The 15,371-nt window shown below is 40.9% G+C and overlaps 1 protein-coding gene across 1 annotated transcript; it reads left to right on the top strand.

Moving 5' to 3' along the window:
• Window positions 1–5,423: 5,423 nt before the first annotated feature.
• On the top strand, window positions 5,424–6,162 carry LOC145408502 (SCAN domain-containing protein 3-like). Its single transcript, XM_080279232.1, has 2 exons — window positions 5,424–5,737; window positions 5,868–6,162. Exons 1-2 carry the CDS (start codon window positions 5,424–5,426, stop codon window positions 6,160–6,162), a joined length of 609 nt encoding a protein of 202 aa, XP_080135358.1.
• Window positions 6,163–15,371: the final 9,209 nt, after the last annotated feature.

Genomic DNA, 15,371 nt, shown 5'->3' with positions numbered 1-15,371 from the left:
TCAGTCTGAGACGGTTTCCCAGATTTATCAGGTTTTCTGTTCCAGGTATGCTGCTTGTGAGTTTGATACCCATATGCAGTGAAATATGCATCCGCCTTTTCCACCATTTGGCTGGCATCTTTCACCTGGCAGATCTTAAGCTGTGCTATGAGCTCAGCAGGCCACGACCTGTCTAGCTGTGTACGCAGCATAAGGTCAATTATCCCCTTACGCATGGAAGGAGTTTCATCTTTCTCCATCCACTCATTTAAGTAAGCAGTGAGACAGTCGAGGAACTGAACAGCTGTCTCCTTGTCTTGGAGACGAGCTCGCATGAACTGAACTTTGGCGTCGTCTACTGTGAGACCATACGCCTTAATGAGTGCAGCTTTCATCATCTCATACGTGAGATTGTCTCCACGAATTCTGTGGAGAAAATCGAGGGCAGGGCCCTCAAATTAACTAAGAAATTGGAGCTGCTTAGCTGCCTCATCCAGCTGATACATGTCTGCCATGTCCCCAAAACGAGCTATGTACGGCTCGATTCGCTTGCCTTCCTTGTATGAAGGAAGCTTGATGCATGGGGTCGCCAGGACATGTGTAGGAAGAGCGCTAGTGGAGCTTGGGTTGGCTGCAGCAGATGTGCCTGAAGCCAAGGAATCTCGCTTGAGCTTCAAAACCTCAAGCTCATGTTTTTCTCATGCCTCACGTTCGGCACGTTCATGTTCACATTGTTCCCGCTCGTGTTCTCGCTCGCGTTCGTGTTGTTCGCGCTCTTTCTCAAGCTGCTCTTGCTCATATGCACGCTCTCTTTCACGTTGTTCGCGCTGTTCTCGCTAGTATTCGTGCTGAATCTTGCGCTCTTCACGGGCATCATTCTCGCGCTGCTGCTCCTGATTATGCCGTGAGAGTATGTACTCTTTAATTTCCTGGGGATCAGTAAGCCCCATGTCTTTGGCTTCCTGTAAAAATACAGTGGTAGCCATGACGCTAATTTACTAAGCAAGCCGAAACTGAGTACTGACTGCTACTTCGCAAACGAATGCTAATAACACAAGTAAAGAATACAGACACAAGCTAGTGGTGACCAGCCTTATTTAGTTAACTGGCAAAAATAAAGCAAAAATGTAAATGACTGGGAAGACTCAATAATTAACGCAATGGGTACGTCGACTTCCCAGGAGCGAATAAAATCGTCTGGCGTTACCAAGAATAAAGTACTAAATAGAGTTAAGTACTCTATGGATTAATAGAGCAGAAATTAATTTGCTAAACTAACGGTAAACTACAGTAAGCTTGTGCCTATAAACTTTAATGATAAATACCTAAATATGAACTAGTGAGTATTATCTCGTGAATAGCTTTAGAGCTAGGAGTTAATATCCTGGAATGAAATCGCCAATTGTCACGGGGTTTTTTAAATAAATGCAATTATTAAAGGATAATTCTCAATAATACTGAAGAGCGAGGACAATGAATTGTCTTGCTAAATCAAGCAATGATTACTTTATGCTGGCCCACTTCGCCGACGCTCCCAGAACGAGAATTTACAAACTTTCTCAACAGTACACAGCAGAGACTAATTACTCACAATTGCTGTTTATTAGTACTGTTAGCCTCTGGAGAAAGTGACTTCACCCCTGACAATAAATAACTAATACTATTAATGACATCAGGTTCTTGCTGATGCGTTAACTCCTAGAAGGCACAACGGATTTTAAGCTTAATACAACAAGACTGGCCTAAGTACCAGTTATGAATAGCAAAGCCTTTATGCAAGCTAGGAGCTATAAGGGAAATAAGCTTAATTATGGAGAAATGAAACACGAGTTTACATTACATTAAGCTCAAAGAAAAAGAACTGTTAAATTTACTGATTACAAAGGAATAAATTTAACGTTACATTTCAAATTGAATTCAAAATAAAGAGATCACACTCACTCGCTCACTCAGAAGCTAAACTCTTAAACCTAGGAAAATACGAAAAGGAAATACTGGTCAATGTAGCGTATCACCAAGGAAGGGTGGGAGCCTGGAGAACTGTAGTCTAGTGGAGTCTGGGTGCTAGAAGACCTCTCTCACTCTCACTACTGGAGCACAGAACCACACTCCGTCGTGACATATAAAGGACTGATTCAAATACGACTGGGGTAGGATGCCCAGGCCAGCCGGAAGAAGGTGTGGCCAACGGTTGAGGCAAGCAGGGGCGAACAATATAGAAACAATAATATCGCTCAGTAGAGCACTTAATGACGTGCATTAGAACGGTCACTTTTGAAACAGTGACGAATGTTTTGAAAAAACTATACCATCGAAATGGAGAGAGAAACGGTTAACTGAACGATACACAGTGAGTTTTCCACTAATAGTTCGTGGTTTCTCACAAAAGGAAAATGTCGCGAATTTGATTCATGACATAGAGTCTGCCGTTCCTCCTTTACAGGATCGTAACTTGGAAATAGAGGCACAAAATATCAATTACATGATCCCTGACCAAAACAAAAAGTTACCTAAGTGTATGGTACTTCCTTATGTAGAGTATTTATGCACTTATGTACTTACATACTCACTTGTGTACATACTTGCGTATGCATCTACGTACGTACTTACATATCCAAGTACGTAAGTACGTACGCATCTATTTACGTAAAAACGTATGTACATGTCTATGTATGAATCCATGTTTGTACCTACGTACGCACCTATGTACGTATGCATCTACGTACGTACTTACATATCCACGTACGTAATTACGTACGCATCTGTTTACGTACAAACGTATGTACATGTCTATGGATGAATCCATGTTCGTACTTACGTATGCATATGTATGTACTTATGTATGCACTTATGTACGTCCTTAAGTATGGACCGATGTACGTACTTACGCACCCATGTCCGTATGTATGCACCCATGTGCGTACTTGTGCATCTATGTCCGCCATTAGGTACGCACCTGCGTACTTGCTAATGCACGTATATTCATGCTTAAGTACATATGTACGTACCCACGTACTTACACAAAAAATTACGTATGCCCACGTTCATATTTATTTACAGACGGTGTTATGTATTCATATATGTACTTACACACATTTGTGTACATAAATACTTAAGCACGTATGTTATGTAAATATGTAAGTAGTGTTTTTATGCAAAGAAGAAGGAACCAAAGACCAGAAGCCTGCAAATTGTTTCTTTCAGGAAAAAACAAAAAAAAGGTAACAGAAAGCCAGATTCAGTATCCAATCATTTTGAGATACCTGAACACACTTCGTTTGAAAGACTGGAGATCAGAGGCAGTAGGAAATACAGAGGGAGACAGTTCCAGAGTTGACCTGTTGCATACATGAAGGACTGGGAGTAATGGTTCACACTTACATTAGGGAGTCGGGCACAAAAGGGATGAGAGTTTTTTGCTAGACGGGTGCAACGTGCCCGCCGTAGTGGTGGAGGGATGCAAGCAGACAGTTCAGAGGAGCAGTGACCATTGAAAAAAGCGATAGAAAAGAGATAAAGATACAACAGTGCCACGAAGAGACAGAGTCTGAAGGGAGCCAGTAAGAGGAGGAGAGTTAATGAGACAAAAAAGCCTTTGACTCCACTTTGTTGAGAAGAGCTGCATGTGTGGAGCTGCCCCACACATAAGAGTTGTACTCTATGCAGAGGAGAATAAAACCTGTGTATAGAGTCAATAAATGTGCAGGGGGTGAACAAAGCACGGAGTCGGCTTAGCACACCCAACTTCTTGGAAGCAAATTTGACAACAGAGGTAATAAATTATGTTCTTTTCAAGATAAATCCCGAGAGAATGAAACCCCAAGCATGTTTAAAGATGATGCAAGACTGAGTTGGATACTGTGAAAAACCAGAGGGTACTCCTGTGGAAGATATTGTTGGGTTGATATATGTAAGAATTAAGTGCGTATGCACGTAAATGCTTAATTATGCATAAATTACGCACACGCATAAGCACAATGTACGTAATTACGTACGTACGTACGTAACTGCATATGTAGGCAAGACCACAATACACATGCCTACAGACATTCGTACATACATGCTTATGCACTTCGTAAGTACGCTGTTGCGCACATACGTAAGTACTGTATTTGCGTACATTGGCATAGGCCTTCATGTATACATACATATGTGAATGCTTATAAATACTTTAGTCCGTCTTGGGGTTGGTCGAGCAAATTTTCCCCACCAAATTTCCTACTCGCCACGGAACAGACTTGGAAGGCAGTCAAATACAATGTTGATGAATAGTCCATGAGGGATTGTCGTTGGTCGCTGTGCGACAACGTGCCCAGCTGCCATCCAGCAGCTGTTAGTGAACCCGGGGCCTGGCTCATGGCAGTGACAGTGGTTTCCTACAAACTCTTTCAGGCAAAATAGACATGAAATGTGTGTGTGTGTGTGTGTGTGTGTGTCACACACGAAAAAGGAGTAAGACTTTGATATTTATTTTTTGTAGTGTGCAGAACCAAAAACTTAAAAAGTTTAGGCACGTCAATAATAATTTTGTATGTACAATAATTCATATAAAATACCGTTTATGAAAAATCAAATATTTCATGCATGATATAGTATACATAAGAAACTTAGTAATATAAGTATCAACACTGCATACTTTTTGGAGATCTGTTTATTGCTGATGTTTCATTATTTTGTATTTCATAATATGATATATTGTATTCACGGATCTTAATCCATGGCTAAAAGGTGCAAATACTGGGAAGACTACCTCAACACTGGCTTCACCGCAATACTCGCCAACAAAGGTGTTGAGAAATCATATTGCATCTTGTGCCATGTTGTCCTGAGTGTAGAGTAGATGAAACCTTCGATAGTCAAGTGTCGCCTACAGATGACGAATCAGGAACATGCAGAGAAGGATTTGGAGTTGAAAAGCCATGAGCTTCGGCTCAAACGTCAAAAGTTCGATGTTTGTGGGTCTTTTCAACAACACAGTGCTGCAGCAGTGGAGGCCTCGTGTCAAGTTGAGTCAGAAACTGCCAAACAAAAAAAGCCTCACATGATTGAAGAGACGCTTATCAAACCCTGCATGTTGAAGATGGTGAAGAAGATGGTGAAGGCAGCATGAAGAATATGCAGTAAGTATCTCTGTCAAATAAATACTCTTCCGAGGCGTATTTCTCATATGTTTATGGATGTGAAAGAGCAGGTTTTGGATTAAATCAAAGCTTCTTTGTTGTTCTTTCAACTCGCAAATCGATGGATGTGAGTCCATGTTCTCAGTTGTTTGTCTTCATGAGTTACATCCATCCATATGACATCAATGAAAAATTGCTCTTCTGTTGTGCACTTCAAACCACTATAAAAGCTGATAATGTCATGAAAAGGGCTTCTACCTTTTTCATACCAAAGGTCTGCAGTGGGGCAACGTGTGCGGGGTTTGTATGGATGGAATACCAGTTATGCTAGGATCAAAGTCAGGATTCCAGTCAAGAGTGAAGGAGCTGTCATCCAAAGCTAGGGACAACCACTTAATGGTCCTCACTCTTCCTACCTCTGTGCAGGAAATGCACGATTCTGTGACCAAAACTGTGAATTACGTGAAAGCTGGGGCACTTAATGCTCGTTTATTCAAAGAACTCTGCAAAGACATGGATGCTGACCATGAGGTCCTTCTTTTCTACATGGCCCTACGCTGGTTGTTGAAACGTGGCGCTGTGAATCGTGTCTTCGAAATTAAAGACGAAATCAGGTTCTTTGTGGAAGTGAAAGAAAAGTGAGATCTGACTCACTTCGATTATGAAACGTGGGATAAACGGGTTGTGTACCTGGCGGATATTTTCGACCGGCTGAACAAGCTGAATTTAAAACTTCAGTGAATGGAAACACACGTTCTCCTATGTCAGGACAGTCAACCGGCCTTCATATCCAAACTCCAGAACTGGCGTCAAAAAGTCATTCTTGGGAACATCGCCATGCTTGAAAAATTCCGTGGAGTGGTTGATGATTCTGAAACATGAGATTGCTGAACACATTGAGTCCCTAGAAACGGGATTCCAGGGATACTTCCCTGAGCTCAAAGAAAAGGAGGCACTGGTAAGAAACTCTTTCTCTGCTGCACTTGACGTATCCAGCATCCCCAACGAAGTCCAAGATAAATTCTTGGATGTCCAGTGTGTGACCTGTTCCAAGAGAAATTGATGACTCATTTCTGGTGTGCTATGCATCAATCATATCCCAGAGTCAGAATGCTGGCATTTTGTGTTCTTCCTCCATTTGCCTGCACCGTCCTCTGCTAGGCTAGATTTTCAATCCTCGTCCACATCAAAATGAAGACCAGGAACAGACTGGATGTCAAGGATGACATGAGATAGGTTCTTACAAACTCTCCACCACAATGTCCAAGACTCTCTGCTCAGATGCATCCCCAACCATCTCACTGGCTAGGCTGAAGAGGTGATATGTTAGTGGTGAAGGTTATGGACTGTGTGACGATAGCTGACACTGAGAGAAAACAGTGGGCTTGGTTTGGCTAACAAAATATATTACTCCGAATTTTATAATGTGCAAGGAATTCTGTAAAATTTGTAAAAATCTATTTATTCATGTTTTCTCCTTCTCTCTTCCTTCTCAGAAAATTTCTGTAAAACTGAAATGGCTGATGCCAGGGGGGGTCACGTGTGTTTGGGGGTTTTGAGAAAAGGGTCACATGTACAAAAAGGTTAGGAACCACTGGGATAGAGATAAATAGAGAGACAGGCATTGTCTGATACTGAAGATAGTGACAAGGTTATATAGCTACCTTAATGACTAAGTAAAGTATAGCTCTGAATTATTCACAAAGAAATGAGCACCAAATTCAGATTCATTTATTCATACAAATAGTGACTGATTATAAATGTTTCCCATATATATAATTACCCTGATATTTACCTTATCCGCTTCAGACTGTACGAAATAAGTTAGGACGCTGATTCAGGGATAACAGGATCATAAAAACTGCTTTTCAGTGCAACAACAACAACAACAACAACAACAACTACTACTACTACTACTACTACTACTACTGCTAGTACTACTATTGCTGCTGCGGCTACTTCTGTTGTATAGCTCTGAAGACATAACTATGTTACTAGAAGCTCATTCTCATTGTTGGTGATATGTCACTTAACCTTTTCACTTCCATCACTTTTTTCATTTTGCTTCTGTCTCAAAACAGCTTTATTTGGGTTTTGAGAGACTTTTCGATTTAGAGGAGTTATGTACCACTACAGTGGGCCTTGTGAGCCTGTGAAGAGCGAGCGAGTGCCATGTTCATTATAGGCGGAATCACCGACACTTAATTGCTAGAGCTAATGCAAAAAAAAAAAAAAAACGTTATGACGAAAAAAAATTTAAATTTGATTTTATAATTGAGGCTTCTACCATTTAGAGTAGCACAATCCCTTGGAAAACTCGAGTTTCCAAGGAGTTCCTACGCTTTTATGGGTGAGTTTTTAGTTGATAACAAAATTTATTGAATGAATGTATCACATGCAGAAAGAATTTGAACTCTACTTCGCATAGGAGAATACTTAATTTCTGCTTAGCATGACGGTCAGGTACCGCCGGGTCGGGCCGGGCCGCTCATTTCCAAAATTATCTGAGAGTAAACATCGCTCGCTCGCTCGTAATAATATTAGTGCTTTCTGCAATAGAGGCCTTTCCTGCACTGGAACTGATGTCTGGAAATATTAAGAATATACTAACACAGAGGAGACCTTTGATAACTGCACCCACCCTTGTCCTAGGCATCACCCAGACTTATCCAAAAAGGTGTTATTTGTCTCAAGACGCTCCCCTCAGACACACCCCAGCCCCAGACGTACACCGAACTCACCATCAGTGTTTGGTAAAGTCGAAGTTTACTTCTCGGCTTCCAAGTCTATTCCCAGCTGATTAACGTCATCTGGAAGTTGTAATAACAAGGTAAGAAGTAGATAACTGGACTCAGAGAGTAAACTTCAAGTTAAAAAAGTTTGGAAAGAAGCAAATGAATTCATGCTTTTGTCTAGAAAGGCACTTCAAATTCTTCATTCCAACTTCCATCAGACGATTTTGTTCAACTTATACCTAGGAAACTGAAGCGAGTAATGAAGGTTATATCCGCAGTGTTCTGAAAGCCTCTCCAAAGCTGAATTAATTTTCTGGTGAAAGTAATAATAGATCACACAACATGTCACTGGAGTGATCTTGTCATCACCTCAGGCAGCAACGACATGTCTTCAAACTGTTTTCAAGACGAACGAAAAGTTGGACACGGACACCTGATTCTGGTCATTTGATCTGAGACTCACTAGGGTTCTTAATTTTTAGGACTTATTTGAGCTTTACCTATGGGCCATTGCACTAAAAGACGTGGAGTTTGTCAGATATGTCTACCAAATTAACTGAGACAAAATGAAAGACAGGAGTGTTTTCACCACTTGATTATGATTTCGCTTTAATAATTTTTATCGCTTTGCCACAAGACGAATTTGTTCAACTATTTATACAATGCCAGTAGCCTACTGAAGGGGTTATAGTAATATCTCATCCCATTAATCTGGAAAGTCTTCAAGAAAATCGTCTGGGGGTAGGAGGAATAAAAAAAAATCTGATTCAAAGGGTTACTTAGCATTAACATCATCAACTAAGCCTCTGTAATTAATTATTTTTCCTGAGTAGTCATAGTAGCCTACATTAAGTTTTTATATTACCGGAATGAAGATCTACTCCATAACTGTAGGAGTCGTGCCATTGTTTAATTCAGTTGGCAGTAGGCCTAATTGCTTACAGTTAACTGTATAGCACTAAAGTTAATTTTTATTTACTCATTCTTATAAGTATCTTCACAATGTACTGTAATTATCTCAGCTGTGAATAAATTCAGCTGCATATTACCATTGTTTCATGTCTGAAATCAATCCTTTTTTTTTTCTTTTGCTTGTAATCGTCTGAGGATCGTGAAAGAAATAAGTTTAGCCGAATCTATAGAATAAAACACCATGTTATTATTTTGCCTGGGGGAGAGAAAACTACTACCACGTGCGTCTCCTGGCTGGCTGTGGGAACCCCTATAGAGGATGTTCTCAGTAGGGCCGCGTCGAATATGTTGAAAAAGAGGCCACGGACCAAACCGTGGAAAAAGTGTGGGGCCCTCACCTCGTATCAACACAAGAAAAACCATTGAGCGGAAAGACGTAAGAGCTAACGTAACGATGTTAATGGGAGCTATGCGATGGTAGATGCTGCCTCGTCCGGTCGGGATAGTTACGTGTGACAGGTAACACCCGTCTGTAACCAAGAGACTGTTCGCACTAAAGATAAAATGAGAATTGCTGCGTGGAATGTAAACACACTCTGCCAGGCAGGCAAGTGTGATAACTTGAAGCAAGCGAGGGAAGGCTGAGGCTGGATATTGTGGGAGTGAGCGAGGTGAGATGGGCAGGTGTGGTGTCTGGACAGATGAGGAGGTGAAATTCATATACAGTGGAGGAGAGGCACATCAGCGAGGAGTGGGAGTGATAATGACTCCCAAGATGGCAAGAAGTATGATAGGATATCAGGCAATGTCGGATAAAATAGTGATGGTGTAGCTGGTGGGGAGGCCAATCAACATGAACATTATTCAAGTGTATGCACCTGAAGGAGATTATCCGGAGGAAGAGGTTGATGAGTTTTATGAGATAGTGTGACAAACTGTGAGACAATGTAAAAAACATGAGCTTGTAATCATTATGGGTAAAATGGGCAATAAAATGGAAACAGGAAGACAGAATTAAGTGGTGGGACCATTCGGCTTCGGCGAGCGGGATGAGGGAGGTGATAAGTGGGTGGAGTGGTGCTGTGCAGAGGGACAATTATTCTTGAACTCGTACTTTTCGGCAACATCCGAGACATTGATGGACATGGAAAAGTCCTGGTGGACGAGCAAAAAAACAAATTTGATTGCGTAACAATCGATAAAAGAATCAGAAGCGCAGTGACACAACGCAGAACTTACCCTGGTGCGGACCGTGGGCAGGGATGTGACCATGTTCCGATGGTTGCCGAGCTGAAGGTGAAGTTAAAAAGGGGAAACAAGAGCCAACGAAAATCAAGAAGAGACTGGAGTTTGCTACAGAGAGAGGAAGTCAGATCCACTTTTGAAATCGACGTGAGAAACAGATATGAAGTTTTGGAATATGAAGCTGATCTAGTTGATGGGGTGGAGGAGGACTGGAGAAGTTTGCAACGAGCGTTGCTGGGGGCGGTGGAGTGGTGATGCCGGAGAAACAGAAGGGAGCGAAGGAGAGGTAAATAACAGAAGAAATTATGAAGTTGATGGAAGAGAGAAGACTTTGGAAGGGAGATACAGCTTGAGAGGGTGAATTCCCGCCAGATGCAGGGGAGAAGGTGGTAATATGGACAACTTTTTTGTTTCAGGCGAAAACACCAATTTTAAAGGCAAAAACTGCATCAATAACGTCAGAAGTATTGACAAATTTTATCCTTATAACACATTCAGAGTTATAATGAAAAAAATTAAACCATTCAAATGCCACAACTTTTCATTCAAGCACATCCAAGAGAGTGGGTCTTGGAAAATGGGGTTGTACTAGTGGGGTGGTAATATGAAACAATTTTGAAAATAACAAAAAAAAATTATTTCTTTTTGTGATTACATAAATAACAATTTTACAGTGGAAATATATATTTAAGAACAGAAGTCACAAATGGAAATATCATTTTCACACCCACTACACAAGACATGGGTCCATCCCTGGCAACTAAACACTGAACCCATAGTTCTCCTGATTTGGACTTCGTGAATTTTTCTGAACAAAACATTTTTTGACAGTCTGCATCATCTCTTCCAGGATTTGCTTCTCCCACAATCTCTTCTAGCTAGTTTGAACTTCCAGAAGATAGACTAATCTTTCTTCTTCTTCTTCAATAGAACTTTCATCCTCATCTCTGTCTTTTTGAAAAAAAAAAAAAGTTTCTATTTTACTTCTCGAACTCTTTCCTCCACCTCCTCCTTTCTTTCCTGTGTAGGCCTGTTTGCAAATACTTTCAGAGAAAAAAAAAAAGGAATGGTGGTAATATGGAACAAGGTAAAAAGAATGGTGGTAATATGGAACACGTTGTTCCATAATGCCACCCAACACCATTTTTAAAATGAATTAGCAGAAATTCTAGGTTAGAAATTTTTTTCCAGAAAACCAATTATTCGATTTTAACAAGTGATCTTATGACTAATCGACACACTATATATCATAGTCCATATATATGAATTTATATAGGATAACAAGTTTTTAAATTTACCTAAAAAAAATGTTTCACTGAGTGAAAAGTAAACAATATCCTCTCAGAGCGCCTCTCCTCGAGTGAGTGATTCCAAAACGTTCTGGTGGCCTGTGGGGGAACTATTTGTTATGTTTAATTCAGTTACCAATGGATGGCAGCACTTTTCAGCTGAGATAAGGCCTGTTTCATAATACCACCCTCATTCATATTCCCACCCTCTCCCCTGTAAGAAGATAAGGGATATAACCGGAAGGAAGAGGCCAACGAGAAGTTCAGTAATCAAGACCAAACAAGGAAATGTATTGATGGAAACATCGGAAGTTTTGACAGGACGAGAAAAATATATAACGGAGCTGTATGCCGACACAAGAGGTGACAGACCGGAAATGGTGGGTGAGCTGGAGGGATCGCCAATTCTGAAACAGGAAGTAGAGGAAGCAATCAAAGAGATGAGCAGGGAAAAGGCTGTGGGAGAAGATGATGCATCGGTTGAAATGATGGAGGAAGCTGGTGACTTTGCAATGCAGAAAATAACAGAATTGCGGAATAAGATATATGACATTTGCTATATTCCAGAAGTGATGAGGGAGTAGGTATTTATAACAATTCCAAAGAAAAAAAGGGACAGCGGAGCGTGAACAGCATAGTACGATAAGTATTATGAATCAAATGAGAAAAATTGTTCTCAGAGTGATCCGAAACAGAATTAGAGAAAAGCTAGACAGTAATGTGGCGCAAGAGCAATGTGGATTTAGAAAGGGTAAAGAGACCACTGATGCATTCTTTCCCTTGAGAATTATTACAAAACGACCGGTGGAAATATATATATATATTGTTACGGAACAGAGAAAGATAATGTACACTTTAAGTGAGAATACTAAAAATCACTACTGTCCCGTAAAGTTCCAGGTTCAAAACAAAAGAGTTAGGTAAAATTACAAGTTAAAGTTTAATGCTCAAACTAACAACAAAACATTCAGGACTCATAAGGATAATGTAATGGCAAAAACAGGTTAAATATATGGTTAACTGCAATAGCCTCTGTTAACACGAAATTAGCAAGAGTAAATTTATCTAAGTCAGCCCTGATAAAATGAGAATGCCGGATAATACTCAGTGAATGCAAGATATATTATTACAGATACAAAATATTATCAAAAATGACTGACATAAAAACACATGAATCACAAAAACCTTACTAGGCCTAAGAATTAACACCCTACGTTACACAGTACAAGAAAAAATGCAATAACAGTTATACTCAAATTACACACAGCTGCTAGACGGTTGGAGACTTCCTGAGCACTCACAATAATAACAACTGTACAGGGGAGGACAGAGATGTGAACAAATGAGGAGTAGATCTAAGTGGCCCTTAATGCAGAAACTGAGCTCATTATATAGGGGCCGGCAGAGCTTGATACAACTTGTAAGAAGGACGCGCAAATGAAGCCATGGGGACAAAGAGTTGACAATCCTGCTCTGAACAACAGAAAGAACGACTTACTCTACTATAAGGGAGGAGGGAGGGAGTGAGGTAGAACACGCTCGTGATCATACATGCAGCATACTGTACGTTAGAATTATACAAAGGATGATGAAATCATAGGCTATGTAACACCTCCCCACAAAGAAAAAGAAATTTACAAAGGAAATTTCTTATTACTCTAAAACAATCTGTCTAAAGTCTAGATAAGCAATCTGCAATAACATTTTCTTTCCCCTTGACATGTTGTATGCCTAATGAATACTCCTGAAGAAGTAGACTCCATCTTGTCAATCTCTGATTTTTATCTTTAAACTTACTAAGGAATTTCAGTGGGTTATGATCGGTATAAATGACTATGGGGTCAAAACCAGAACACAAATAAAATGAAAAATGCTGTAAACCCAAAATCAAGGCCAAAAGCTCTTTCTCAATAGTTGAGTAGTTCTTTTGAGGTGGAGTGAACTTCTTACTGTAATAAGATACAGGGTGTTCAATACCCTGATCATCCTCTTGCAGCAAAACAGCCCCAGCTCCTGTATCACTTGCATCAACAGCCATCTTAAAAGGCTTAGCAAAATTTGGAGTAGCGAGCACTGGCTGACTTAATAGGATAGCTTTAAGTTTGTTGAAAGAGGATTCACAGTTATCGGTCCAGACAAATTCAACTCCCTTTTTCAGTAGGTCTGTAAGTGGTGATACAAGAATTGAAAAGTTAAGAACAAGTCTCCTGTAATAACCTACCATTCCCAAAAATCTTTGTAGCTCTTTCCTACTTTTAGGTCTGGGAAGATCACTTATAACCTAAACCTTAGCTCCTGGTGGTGCTACATGTCCATCACCAATTACGTACCTAAGGTACTGAACTTTAGCTTGACCAAACTCGCACTTTGATAAATTAGCTACAAGATTAGCCTGAACCAAACGCTCAAGAAATTTACTGACATGGCATAGATGATCCTTCCAGTTGTCACTGAAGATTAATACATCATCAATATAAACAACACACCCTGCCAAACCCTCTGTTACAACATTCATTAGCTTCTGAAATGTGGCTGGTGCATTCTTCATACCATATGGCATTACAGAACATGCAAAAGTCTTTCCTAGTGTTACAAAACATGAGATCTCCCTAGCACGTTCAGTCATAGGTACTTGCCAGTATCCCTTTAACAAATCAAACTTACTTATGTACCTAGCCTTTCCGATCTTGTCTATGCAATCTTCCACGTGAGAGAGAGGGTAAGTGTCTGTTTTGGTTATCTGATTAACACGTCTGTAGTCGATGCAAAGCCGCTGTGACCCACCTGGCTTAGGGACTAGAGTGACAGGAGAACTCCACTTGCTCTGACAGGGCTCAATCATCTTGTGGTCCAACAGGTAGCCAAGCTCCTTCTGGATGAGAGGAACTTTCACTGGGTTCACACGGTAAGGAGGCAATTTAATTGGCTTTGCATCTCCAACATCGACATCATGCATCAACACAGTGGTTCTTCCTGGAGTGGCACGGAACACTTGCGGGTACTCCTGCAGTAATGCCGAAAACTCCTGCCTTTCCTCGGGGAGGTAGATGAGAAAGCTTAGTCTGGAGATCATTCATGATATCAGGATTCTTCCCCAAACTATCACTCAGGCTCATGCTGCATGGGAGAACTTCACTTGCAGACTCGGGTGGAACAGCTACAGTGCAGACTGGGTTATTTTCGTCCCGCCTGTGATATAACTTTAGCATGTTGATGTGACAAAGTTGCTTGTTCTTTCTACGGTCTGGTGTGGCGATGACATAGTTGACATCACTGAGTTTCTTCTCCACGAAATAAGGACCACTAAACTTGGCTTGAAGAGGTTGCCCATGCACCGGTAGCAGAATCAAAACCTGATCTCCTGGCTGAAAGTGGCGTAACCTGGACTTCTTATCATACCAAGTCTTCATCTTCTCTGAGCAGCTCCTAAATTCTCTCTCGCCAGCTGTAAAGCAGTGGACAGCCGTTCTTTGAACTTCATCACATACTCCAGCAGGTTGACGTCATCTTCCTCCTACAGCCAGCATTCCTTGAGTAACTTAAGGGGTCCTCTTACTTCATGGCCAAACAGTAGTTCAAAGGGTGAGAAGCCCAGTGATTCGTTTGGAGATTCTCTTGCGGCAAACACAACGAATGGAAGACCTTTATCCCAGTCTTTCTGATGTTCCAAACAGTATTTCTTGAGCATCGATTTGAGTGTTTGATGATATCTCTCCAACGCTCCTTGGGTCTGGGGATGGTAAGCTGAAGACGTGATCTGGGTGATGCCCAACTCTTTCAGAGACTGCTTGAAAACATTTGACATGAAATTACTTCCCCGGTCTGACTGTACCTCCTTGGGCAGACCAAACTTTGTGAAGAATCCTAGCATTTCCTTAACCACGTTCTTTGCTGAGATATTTCTAAGTGGAATGGCTTCAGGATAACGAGTAGCCATATCAATCAGGGTCAACACATAAGAAAATCCTGAAGAAGTCTTAGGAAGAGGGCCCACAATATCCACCAACACACGGGTGAAAGGCACCTCAAAAGGAGGAATGGGAACTAGAGGTGCAACCTTTTCGGTCTGATTACACTTCCCCACAACTTGA

Source organism: Coenobita brevimanus, chromosome 77 (genome assembly GCF_032717465.1).
Source record: "Coenobita brevimanus isolate Jiangsu-jjx chromosome 77, ASM3271746v2, whole genome shotgun sequence".
Taxonomy (NCBI): domain Eukaryota; kingdom Metazoa; phylum Arthropoda; class Malacostraca; order Decapoda; family Coenobitidae; genus Coenobita; species Coenobita brevimanus.
This window is presented reverse-complemented; position numbering and strand designations above follow the sequence as displayed.

What these genes read in the sequence shown, in the direction of transcription:
- LOC145408502 (XM_080279232.1), top strand. Translation starts at nt 5,424, where the DNA reads ATGCTAGGATCAAAGTCAGGATTCCAGTCAAGAGTGAAGGAGCTGTCA. An exon ending in TTTGTGGAAGTGAAAGAAAA is followed by an intron (nt 5,738 to 5,867) that starts GTGAGATCTGAC and finishes CTCCTATGTCAG; the next exon opens with GACAGTCAACCGGCCTTCAT.